Source organism: Eretmochelys imbricata, chromosome 7 (assembly GCF_965152235.1).
Source record: "Eretmochelys imbricata isolate rEreImb1 chromosome 7, rEreImb1.hap1, whole genome shotgun sequence".
Classification (NCBI taxonomy): domain Eukaryota; kingdom Metazoa; phylum Chordata; order Testudines; family Cheloniidae; genus Eretmochelys; species Eretmochelys imbricata.
In genome coordinates this window covers 106,001,669-106,014,014 of record NC_135578.1, presented here as the reverse complement: position 1 = coordinate 106,014,014, position 12,346 = coordinate 106,001,669, and the positions used below count along the sequence as shown (strand labels likewise).

Here is a 12,346-nt window from a genome sequence, read left to right as displayed (position 1 = left end):
CCGCACCTCTGCATAGGAGCCGTAGGAGGGACATGCCATTGCCTCCGGGAACTGCCTGGGGTAAGTGCCGCCCAGAGCCTGCACCCCTGAGCCCCTACCATGCCCCAACCCCCTGCCCCAGCACTGATTCCCCTCCTGCCCTCTGAACCCCTCAATCCCAGCCCGGAGCACCTTCTTGCACCCCAAATCCCTCATCCCCAGCCCCAGACCAGAGCCTGCATCCCCAGCTGGAGCCCCCAACCCCCCTGCACCCCAAAGCCCCCTCCCACACTCTGAACTCATTTCTGGCCCCACCTCAATGCCCGCACCCCCAGCCAGAGCCCTCACTCCCTCCTGCACCCCAATCCCAATTTCATGAGCGTTCATGGCCCACCATACCATTTCCATATCTCAGGCCTAAAGGTTTGCCCACCCCTGCGGTAGTCAAACACTTTGGGTTAAATATAGGGGTAACTGGGTGAAATTCAATGGCCTGTGTTATACAGGAGGTCAGATTACATGATCTAATAGTCCCTTCTGGTCTTAAAATCCATGAATATATGAAAGACTAAAATTCTGGCAGTATCTTTTAACTCCTAGAAATATCTTTCCTTAATTGCAATATGTAGATCTAAAAAATGAGTGATCCCAATGATCTACTACTACACAAGCAATGTATAGAACCTTGTTATTAAATGGCTTGAAATAAATAGATCTTTACTCAAAAAATGTGTATGCCAAACAAATGCAATATTATGCTTTCTAGTGCATCCAAGAATTTCAGCACTTGTAGTGCCAATGATTTTGAGAAACTCATTTTGAATGGTGGAGGAAACTGTCTTAAAAATGCTCCAAAACCAAGTGATATTTTCACAGAACCTTTCTGTGGCAATAACATGGTGGATAAGAATGAAGAATGCGATTGTGGCAAACCCCAGGTACAGTACTTCAGTTTATTTGGGTACCCAGGCTTCAATCTCAACCTGTTTTGTACAAAGACATTCCCTGGGGGAAGGGGTAGAGTGGGGGCAGGGCCCAAGGCGGACCAGGGGTCAAGCACCCCCAGGGAAATGAGGAGGCCGGCGCTTGTGATTGGTACTACTTAGATTATATGCTAGCAAATACCAGTGGTGAGGAAAAACCCATGTTCAGTTGAAGGTTTTTTCTGGCACCAAAAAAAACCCCCTAAAAACAAATAATTTCTATATTGTACTCTTAACTTGGAAAATAAAATATATTGAGTGCTACAAACTGTTAATAGAAACCTATGGAGTTCTGCTTCTCTAGGACCCTGTTCTATTTAGAAAACCTGTTGTTGCTCTTATCCCTATGCAAATAGCCAATCAAAAAGAAAATTTCTCTCTAGTTTCTGATAGATAGCCAAATTGCATGTTGCCTTCCAATAGGACAGAGAACTTTAAACTTCAAACACTGAAAGAGACTCAGTACATTTGGCTTCTGGTCAGAACTTAGTCCGACTGTGTACTTCAGAAACCCCTGACTATAGAGAAAAGTAAAAACACTGTGTGCCTAATTCATGCCTTTGCTATAGGAGTGTACTAATCCTTGCTGTGATGCTGTAACCTGCAAATTTAAGTCTGGATCACAGTGTGCTGAAGGGTTGTGCTGTGAAAATTGCAAGGTAGGCTGGAGGAACCCTTTTTTGTTAATTTATGTTCTTAACTTAAACAATTGGTACTAATTAGTAGTGAATATTTTTTTTTAATTTTTAGAAATGGGTCTATCACAGTGTCTTTAGACACCTGTACATACATTATCAAAACCGTATTCAGGAATATAGATAAAAGCAGGGACAGTGGGTGAACAGAGAATCTTGGTCTGAGGATTCATGGCTTTATGTGTGATCTTCAGCTTACAAATGAAGTGTTGTCTCTGGCCTGACTTCTGCTATTAGGCAGAAGTAATTAGATGTCATGTAGCAGTGCTCTCGTTACTGCAGGATCAAGTTTCCATGCATCCCCTGTCTACTCATCACTTTTTATCTGGTGTTTATAAATGCCACACTCTGAACCAGTGCTGTGCAGGATCAAGCTCATCAACTGTATCAACATGCCACAAAAAACTCACAGGAGTGGCATACGTGCTCTGTATATTGATATGAAGAACTATGTTCATCTTCCTCAAATTTACAAGCATATTTTCTTTCCGAACCTACCACATAATCATTGTATACCTGTGTGTTAGAATTTCTCCTATTGCAAAATAATCAGAGTAACTTTCTGTTCCATTTATAGTTTAAAGTGGCAGGAGTGGAATGTAGACCAAAAATGAATTTCTGTGATCTACCTGAATACTGCAATGGGACATACCCATACTGCCCAGATGATGTATATATCATGAATGGCTACCCATGTAACAACATGAAAGAATATTGCTATAGTGGGGTTTGCCAGAATCTTGATTCACAGTGTGAATCTATCTACGGACAAGGTATTTTTAAACTGTTTGTCTGTGTAACAGAATTCATATTAATAGGAAAAATTCACTCAGATGCTCTGTCTTGGACTTAGGATTTAAATAGCCATTGTGGATTATTTGTTTTTATTGAATATATTAGTTGTTAAAAATTTGATATTGTTCTTTTAGGGGCAAGAAAAGCACCCGATATTTGTTTTGAAGTAGCCAACTTGAAGGGAGATAGATTTGGAAACTGTGGAATGTCAAGTGGAACGTACAATAAATGTCCCATTGAGTAAGTGACTAGCAGGTATAAATTGAATCTAATATTTCCTCCTGTCATTTATTCATATAAACAGTACCATAATGTAGAGTATATATTTATACAGATAATGCTTACATGGTCCAGTACTTTGGCCTACCTGAGTTATTAAATTTACCTGCATTTATCTTCATTTTTTATTAGTCTGTTTTAAATTGATGAAAATAATTTCTTAAAACCAATGTAAACAATATGTATAAAACTCAACTTTACTTAAATGTTCTTTTGAAGGAACTGAACCAGATTCTCTCCTCTGAACCAGCCCTTTTGTGCTGCTTAGGCCGTGGAAAGGAGATATAATCTGTCAGTACTTGGCCAGCTGACAGGTCCCTTGATGGATAGGAACTCTCAATGGCAGAAAGCTGACCCACCTAGTTCCTGCATCAACCACGCTCCCAGCACAGCACAGTGGGAGGGAGGGGATGTATCAGGCTGTGCTTCACTAATTCTCAGATGGCATATAGTCCCTAGGTCAGCCTATGGTCCCCTAACTTAGATGGAAGATGGGGCAGATCAGGCCACAGAATCAGGTAGCCATAAACAGCCGATCTTGGCACAGGAGAGAGTCTGGCCCATCATCACATGTATTTTTAAATTAGATGACCTACATCAGACCTTTCCTTGTAAAAAATAAAAAACCACATAGGAGGGCCAAAGTTATGCACTACACTGCATTATATAATTTTATAACCTGGGGTGTGACCCTGCTCTGAAGACAAACATATTAATCTCCCGAAGGGCTTTTCTGTGGTTCTCATCACTATAGAACTGAGCATATGGAATTGTAATTTGTTTTTCAAGGCTTATAACTTGGCCAAATTTGGGCAGATTTTCACAGGGAAGGCAAAAGGCACAACCCTGTCAGAAAGGCCACTCCCCTGCCAAATTTCAAGTTCCTGCTACAAAGCATAGAGCTGCTAAAACTGTTCAAATAAAAGCTTGCAGAAATTTTTTAACGCGGACAAAACAATATATTTTCCCCTAGCCTCATTCTTGGAAATGGCTTAATCCTTTTGTAAGAATTTTTCCAAAAATGTCAACCTGAGGCAATACCCAGCATGCAAAATTTCAGCCCAAATGGTTAAAGTCTGGCAAAGTTATAAGCACTTAAAACAGGTTCTTATGATGAGAAGTGTCGGACAACCTTAATAGGCCGTGCTACCGGCCTTGCCTATAGCAGGGGCATGTGTGTTTATATACCCATAGACAAACACATATATTGTGGTGATATCCATCTGATAAATTGCCATATGCTAAAATACATTTATCAGACACCATAAATCCTCTTTATCAACAGGACTCTCTCCACTAATGCATCTCCATAGGGATTATTTCTCGTATCCCAGGCTTTTGAGCAGCTTCTGTCAGATGCCATTTCTTTTTAAATAACCTGCAAGAGAAATGTTTCCTCTTTTCCCTCAAATGTGGAAATACCTTGTATACACACACGCACACAAAATTACATTGTGCCAAAGGCTCAGAATAGGCAGTCTTCAATATATATAAAATATGATACACACACACACATACACAAAAAAAGAGAAGGGAAAACTTCCTTAGAATATGAGATTTCCAGCAAGAGAAAATTATTGGCTCATAGTGTAAATTGTGTGAATTTATTAAAAAATAATATTTTTGTATTGAGTCTGTTTTCTCCCTGTTACCTTCTATTTGTATTTTATTCATTTATTACAGACATAGTCTATGTGGCAAACTTCAGTGTACATCTGTCAGTCTTGAAAATCTTCCTGCTTCTAGTGTTGTCAGCAATCAAGATGGTGTTTCATGTGTGACTTCTGACTTTGACCTAGGGTCAGATATCCCTGATCCTGCTCAAGTTCAAAAGGGAACTGCTTGTGGAAAAGGAAAGGTAAGGTAGATCACTGCAGTTATTGCAGAATGCATGACACTTACTGAAAAGTTCTCTTTTTAATACAGCTTACTATAAGACCCTTAGCTTTCAAAAGCATTAAGCCACATTTTAATTTTCCTCATAACCACATTGGCTCATGACTCTCAAAATATTTGTCTCATAAAGAGTGTCTGTGTGTACTATAACCTTTGATGTTCAGCAGGGAGAATCCCCTCAGACTTACAGGAATTGCCTTTTATTTGTCCCATGAAATTCCATTCAGATTTAACTGACATATGAATTGTTAAAAATTGCTGTTTCCCTTCTCTCCCTTGCACTCCGCAGGAAAATTTTGGCAGCATGACAAAATCAATAAAGAGGCAGGGCTCAGGCCACCACCGAAGCAGCAGCATCAGCAGCACACATTGCATTGGGAACACAGGGTTACAGTTGGAGCAGCTTTTTCCACTTCCTATTAGAGAGCCAGCTCACTTCCCCATCACCCCTAGACACAGCAACCCATGTCCTCCCCAGTCAAACAGCTGTCTGCTATGGCCAGCATATGCTGTTGGAACAAGTTGTAGCACTCTGCTGCAATGCTGAACATTCAAGATTCACTGTGCTGATGGGAGTTTGTTACCGTTGAACAATGTAGAATTTATTTGATCTTGTTCTAAAAAAAATGAAAATTACATACAAAATTATATACAAAATCTGCATTCAAAGAACATTGGTAAGATTGCCAAGTCAAACACTCAAAAGTTAGGAGACTCCAGATCTATGGTTCTCCACACGACCTTAATTCAGTCCCCTTGTGCATATATGCATTATGATACAAGCTTTAATGATGTGATCATATACTATTTTTTCACAGCACCGTGGCCTCAGTCAGTGCACTGGAGGGACACAAGGAGCAGAAATAGGGCTGTGTGAGCAACTGTAAATCTGGCATTTCCTAATTTTTGAGTGCTTAACTTTGCAGTTGAAGTAATGTTCTTCGTAGATTTTTTGTGTTTTATATGTATGTGTGTGCATGTGTGTGTCTATATATTGGTATAATAAATCATACTTAATGTTCATTTATATATACATACACACAGAGAAGTAGTATTTATTAGCTCTGTACCATAAAGCCTGCTGTTTGGTTTAACAAAGCTTTAAAATAAATAGTGATTCATATTCTGATTTCATTTCCATCAGAGTATGTCCTAGTGCATGAAAATGTGTGATAAATTAAACCAGAGTTCTAAAGAATCAAGTGTTTTTAGACAGCCTTGTTTCTCACCACTTACATTTTGCAGTATTACTGTTTTTATGTATATTATTTTATGTGTATAAAAATATTAGGGTAGTTGAAGTGCTCTTTTAAAATAGATATTTAATATTTTTCAGGCCTGTGTAGACTTTAAATGTGTTAATGCAAGTGAGCTTGGTTACAACTGCGATGTAATGCAGAAGTGTAATAATCATGCTGTAAGTATATTGTTTTTGTTACATTAGGCTTCTAGAGATTATTGATAGGTGCAATAGATCTAAATAAATAAAATAAATAATGAAACATATGCTTAGTTTTTTCTAATCTGTACTAAAAGTCAAATTCATTATTTGTATCTATAGTTCCTGTTACCAATGCACTGTAAAACATTTATCACTAATGTGGATAGTACATTTAATATGAAATAGGCAAAGTAGATCCAATTACATTACTAGATGTGCTGTCCAATTTTGAAAGCAATGTAATTCTCTGCAGAGAAAATATAATGAATTATGTAATATTCCTGTGTGAAAAATCAGAACAGGATCCAGATATAGTAAAACCCAGAAGCTCTCCTTTGAAACAATGTTCTATGCAAGACAAATGAGAAAAGGGGCTAATTGCTGTAGAGGCTTTGCTGTCACAGGAGCCAGCAATATCACTCACAATGTATGGGAATGCCAATGGAGGAGAAAAAATGGTTGTGCCAAGATCCCTCCTTCAGCTATCCACCACTCTCTGTTTTCACACACAGTTCTTCATGTACAACTCTGAATATGATTTGTTCATTTGGCAGTTCTGATTTGTTCTAAATGAATGTACACGTTTAGGCTGCAATTCTACAAAGGGATCCATTAGCACAGCCCTTTGCAACCACATGGAGTCTCATTAACTTCAATTGGATTATCTGTGAGAGTCATTGTACTCTCAGGGGAGTAACCCTGAGGAGGTTCAGCTTCTTATACTACAACCAACCCTCACTCTGGGGTTGACCATAAATGCTGTAATGTTCCAAACTTTTCTAGGTACATGCTAGTACTACTTACATACCACTAGCTCAGAAAGGTCTGAAGGCTGTAGCCTGAGGTGGCTTCCAAATAAAACACTTCATATGGCTGATAAAAAAGGAGTCTTTAGAAAAGAGTACAGCTACCATAGACACAAGATGTTATTCAATTTTATAAGTCTTTCATCTAAATAATCTATGGTGTTATGAGTGACAATTGTAAAGAAATTCATTTTGACTTGGAACCTAATGCCCCTTCAAGCATGGAATTTGGGCCCTGTTCCAAAACCAGTTGAAGTCAATGAGAGTCCTTTTATTGACTGCAGTGCACTTTGGGTCAGGCTCTTGGTTAACAATCCTGAATGGAACCCTTCTTTTTTCCCATCTCTCAAATGGAATATGGAGAATTAAATAATACAAATGCAAAAATGACATTTCAGTGCTACGAAACATTTATTTAATTGTGGTATCTTGTGTGGTCACAGGTGTGTAACAACAATGGGAATTGTCACTGCAATCCTGGATGGGCTCCTCCTTTCTGTGATAAATCAGGTTATGGTGGCAGTATTGACAGTGGTCCAACTCATATAGGTAGGATACTGAAGCTCTTTCAGTTTGACTGTAATGTCTGATAAAATAAACTACTACTTACTTTCGTCTCCTTTTTATTTATATCATGGTAGCACATAGGAGCCCCAGCCATGGACCAGGACCCCAGAGGATGGACAAAATCCTCTGCTGGCTTAACACCACTGACTTAAAGGGAGTTATCTGCAGTGTACTTATAGCTGTGCCAGTGCCAGGATATTAGAGAGATAAGGTGGGATTTAGTCCTGCTCACAATCTGGCCCCAACATTTATATTGTGTAAGGTTGTACTACAAAACAAATCTGATATTTTTTTCTTTAAAAAATATTCTAATTGTTTAGAAATCATTATTTTTATAAAAACACAAAAATAAATATATTATTACAAAAACAGATACAAGTCTGTTTACATCACAAAAGTTCAAGTTGATTACAGCTGTGGGCTAAACCCTGTGCTCCTTAGTCACTTAAAGAATTGGTAGGATCATGCATGTGAATAAAGTGTTCAGGATTTGATCCACCCATCTAAGTAAATTTAGGAAATCCTGATAAGCAGAATGGGCCAAATCCTGCTTGCTTTTTATATATACCATAGAGCATGTTACACACTTTTTTATTTTTTATATAAAAATCTAATTGATCCATAACTTTATAAAAAACCTTTTATCTGTTACTGAATTCTTATTTTGAAAAGAAAAACAACCTACTTTTGATTTGTCAGTGTGCTGAAGAAAATATGTTGAATCACGGAAATACTGAAAATTGGGATGTGCAGGCAAATAATTTTTTTTAAAGGTGAAATTGTGTTTTTCCGTTTCAGGGATCTTGAAAAAATAAACATTGTGGAAAAAGATAGAAAACTTAGCACATTACTTTCATCTCTTAAAAAAAAAAAAAAAAGCAAGCAGATCCTGGGGCCAGATCCTGCTTGTCTGATTTATACTATTAGTTACATTGACTTAATTGGAGCTACTTGTATGTGTATGCTGGTCAGAATTTTATCTATGACTACTTAAAGGTTTTAGCATTCTCAACAAGAAGGTTCATATCGCAGCAAAATGTTTGCATAATGAAGTTAAACAAAATGATTAGCTCATGCTGTTTGCATTGCTTTTTTCTAGATACATCACTTAGAGATGGCTTGCTTGTATTTTTCCTGCTTGTGCTTCCAGTATTGATTGCAGTCGTAATAGCATTTATCAAGAGAGATGCAATAAAGAGAAGGTTTTGCCGGAAAAGTAGAAGACGATACAGGTGTCAAAAATTTATTTTCATCACAACCAATGTCATTCTTGTCACAATAGAGTATTTCATCACTTGATATATCATGTTCTAATGCTACTCAGAGCAGGTCTTAATGCCACCAAGTATTATAAAGCCAGACCCCTGTGATGACTTTGTCTGTACTAGGGCTCCCACCACTTCTACCACCAGTAGAATTGTCCTGGTGTTATCAACAGTAAGAAATAGTTGTCAAAATACCCAGTCTAACCACAGCCTAAAGGGAGAATCTGCCTAAGTATTTATTGATTTTCTCTAGATTTGATGCTCATGATTGGACGATGCAAGATTCACAGGGTAATGAAATGTCATCTCTGTAAATTAAATTAGAAAGAGAGATCTGTAGCTTCTATGTTTTGTCATGTAAGGATGGTATCATGTCTTTCTTTAAGTGCAGCTAGTCACAAATGTACCTCACTATAGCTGTCTGTGTTATAAAATCTTCCAGCTGGGGAAACTCTATCCCCCATTGCTTCTTACTTCTTTAGAATATTAATAAACTAATTCTGGGTTTTGACAGATAAAAAGTACAGATACAGTCCATTTCTTTTCTGGAATAGGTTGGAAAAATTACTACATTTTGAAAAAAGTAAGTATAGGACTGGTGGTAGGATGCACTAAATTAGTTGCAGTGAAGAAGTAGAGGGAGATTATATCAACATTTGAAGGTCTAATTTGAGGGTCTGTTAAAGTTTGAAAAAGGGGGAGTGGATTCAGTGTTATTGTAAATAAGGTGACATTTCATCCTCTGGTCTTTAGGGGAACTTAAAAGTTAATACTGTATTCCATTGTGTTATTGATTAGATCATAGGCATTGCTTCAGATTTGCCATATTTACATCCTCTGAAACTGCTGTTTGGCTGGAGGCAGTTTTCTGTAAGGCTGGGTTACAGTGCAATGGTTCAGAAAGCCAATGTTAGTTTCGGAAGATGATCTGTACAATGGAAAAAGCTAGAAATTTAGGCTCTGATCCTGTAATTGATAGTGTGTGAGTGGACTGTGCATGTGCAAGGCACCATTTAAATCAGTGTGCAGGCAGACGCATTATCAGGTACAGTATTGGAACTTTCTTTTTTTTTAATTAATCCTTTTCTGTAAGAAACAAATTATGCAGAAAACCCTAAAACTGTGAAATACATATATATATGAAATCCACACTTGTAAATTCTGTATCTCCAAATAAAGATTAAAAAGAAAAGAAACACTGGGCCAGAAGTTGCCCTAAATTATGTTCATGTAGTTCTACACTTTTGGCCTCCCGATGCATTTGTGTTTTTCTCAGGCAGCAAAGTTTGTGGCTATTTAGGAACCTTTTTGTTTTAATTAAACTGTTCAGTTCCTCTCCTCTACTCACTTCTCAAGTATTATTTTCTAATATATATTGTATTCATTTATTGTCATATTTGTATTAAGTAGCACCTGGAGGCACCCGTGGTACTAAGCTTTATATAAACATACAGTAGGAGATAGTCCCTGCCCTGAAGATCTTACAGACAAAATAGACAATTCAGATAAAGGGTGGTAAGGGAAATAGAGACACAGAGAAGTAAATGACTTGTCCAAGGTCATACAGTGACAGAACCAGACAAAGAACCCTGATCTCCAAACCCCTGATCAGTGCCCTAGCTACTGGGCCATACTGTTCCTTAAATGTAATTAATCTAGATTTATATTAATTTTTCTGATTATGTGAATTTTATTCTAGGGATAACAATACACAGCAACCAAAGCAAAATAATGAACCTAACCAGAATAACACTATAAATAATCAGGTAAGACAATGTATGATCGTACTCTCTCCTGTTGAATAAATTTCACTGATGACTAAGTTACAGTACTTTAGAAATCATGGTGCATTTTTGGACTTCTGTGTGGTCTGACTTTGTGATATAATAGATTAGAGCCATACGAATATCACAGGGCATTTGAAGGGATTTACACCATTTTACTCAGGATTTAGGCCTATTTTATTATTGTTTAGGTTAGGATGAGAGATTCTACCACCCACTGGCCTCATGATCCTCCATTCAGCAAAGGGAAGCTGGGCAACACTCAGTAGTGCTCTTAGTACTGACCAGAGGTGCTTCCTTCCCACAGGAACTGAACATCAGTCTGCAGAGCTCTTTGCTAGCCCAAATAATGCTGGACCTAAACTGTGATCCACATAGAGCAATTGCCAAGCCAGCCCATAGGTCCATTTCTGGCAAAAATAAATAAGAAATGCTAAGCAAATATGAAGAATTTGCAGAGAAAATGAAAAAAAAAAGCACTGAAACTTTCATGGATTTTAAAATTAGGGAATAAAGCAAAATACTAGAAGTGTGACCTTGCTAAAGAAACCTCTTTAAAAATAAACTAAATTAATAGGAAAGTATGTTTGGAACACACAGTTTTGTTTTCTCTTTCCCATCTCCCTGGCACACTATCCATTTAAAAAAAAAAAAAAAAAAAAAAAGCTGGTGTCATTTTGAAATGTTTGTGTTGTTTTATAGTCATGATGTTGAGGACTTGCCCCTAATGCCTTTAAGTTTTGTGTCTGCTGTCTTCAGTGTTTTCCCCAAATCCCTCTCTATTCTTTTCTTTATTCCTGTTTTTTGTCTTTTCTCTCATTCTAATTTCTCTTTCCTTTTTCTGTGTTCAGTTCTCTCGTTATTTAATAGTAAATTGTTTATAGAGCTTTGCAAATATTAACTTTTTACTTCTCATAACACTCCAGTGCAGTATTTAAGTGAGTGTAATCCCATTTTACAAATAGAGAAACTGAGCCATGGAGAAGGTTAAGTAAGTTGCCCAGCATCACTCAGGAAATCTGGGGTAGATGTCAGAATAGAACCCAGATTTCCTGGCTCCCAATCCTGTGGTCATGCCACAGGCCCCTACTCCTCATGCTTCTCACACAAAGGCTTTTAATCTCTTCAATTCCATGCTTTTCATTTCCCAGACATCCTTCTGCTGCCCCTTCTGATATTATAATTTTTTCAAAGTGCCTTGGGGATGAGCAGATAATCTGACCCCGACATACATACGTATTTTCCCTGTAGATCAGCATGAAAATGGCAGACTGCCACTTTCTAATGGCAATTGCTACACACTCAGTCATAAAGTAATAGTTTGTAGAGGAGAAAGAAAGTTCTGGAGCTGAAGCACAGTAGATCTGGCTCCTATTCCCAGCAGTGCCACAATCTTTGTGTGAGACCCTGGGCCTCAGTTTTCTCATCTGTATAATAGCAATGATAATGCTTTCCTACCTCACAGGAAATTTGAGAGGTTTGATAAATTATTTGCAAAGTGCTTTGAGATCCTTAGATACTTCTATAGAAATTCAAAGTATTATTAAATGCTAAACTCTTAAAACTGAAAAGGATTTGTCATAATTTTTGAGGTATTTTGTCAAAAAATGGTATTAAGTATTCTGCTATTTTTGACAAATGTATATAGTGTTCTCAGTTAAAGATTTACAATAGTATATTTATAATTTTATTTATTAATAATTAATAATTAGCCACATGTGTTTTTTCAAAGATATGTCTAGTGTTAATGGGTTTTTTGTAACTTCTTTTTATTTCATACTTGTTGCTCTCTTTTCCAGCCTGCAACAACCAATTCTGGGATTTTTACAATATCGCATTTTCCTGCTCCAAGGTTT

General features: G+C 37.5%; 1 protein-coding gene across 1 annotated transcript in view; it reads left to right on the top strand.

The window, feature by feature from the left end:
• LOC144268283 (disintegrin and metalloproteinase domain-containing protein 9-like) overlaps positions 1-12,346 on the top strand; it is a 43,480-nt gene that overhangs the window by 26,833 nt on the left and 4,301 nt on the right. Inside the window, exons 12-21 of the mRNA XM_077822980.1 lie at positions 746-917; positions 1,532-1,621; positions 2,235-2,430; positions 2,587-2,692; positions 4,415-4,589; positions 5,964-6,044; positions 7,318-7,423; positions 8,541-8,673; positions 10,406-10,472; positions 12,290-12,342. Of these exons, the coding sequence (XP_077679106.1) occupies positions 746-917; positions 1,532-1,621; positions 2,235-2,430; positions 2,587-2,692; positions 4,415-4,589; positions 5,964-6,044; positions 7,318-7,423; positions 8,541-8,673; positions 10,406-10,472; positions 12,290-12,342 (1,179 nt within the window). The remainder of the gene's footprint in view (positions 1-745; positions 918-1,531; positions 1,622-2,234; positions 2,431-2,586; positions 2,693-4,414; positions 4,590-5,963; positions 6,045-7,317; positions 7,424-8,540; positions 8,674-10,405; positions 10,473-12,289; positions 12,343-12,346) is intronic.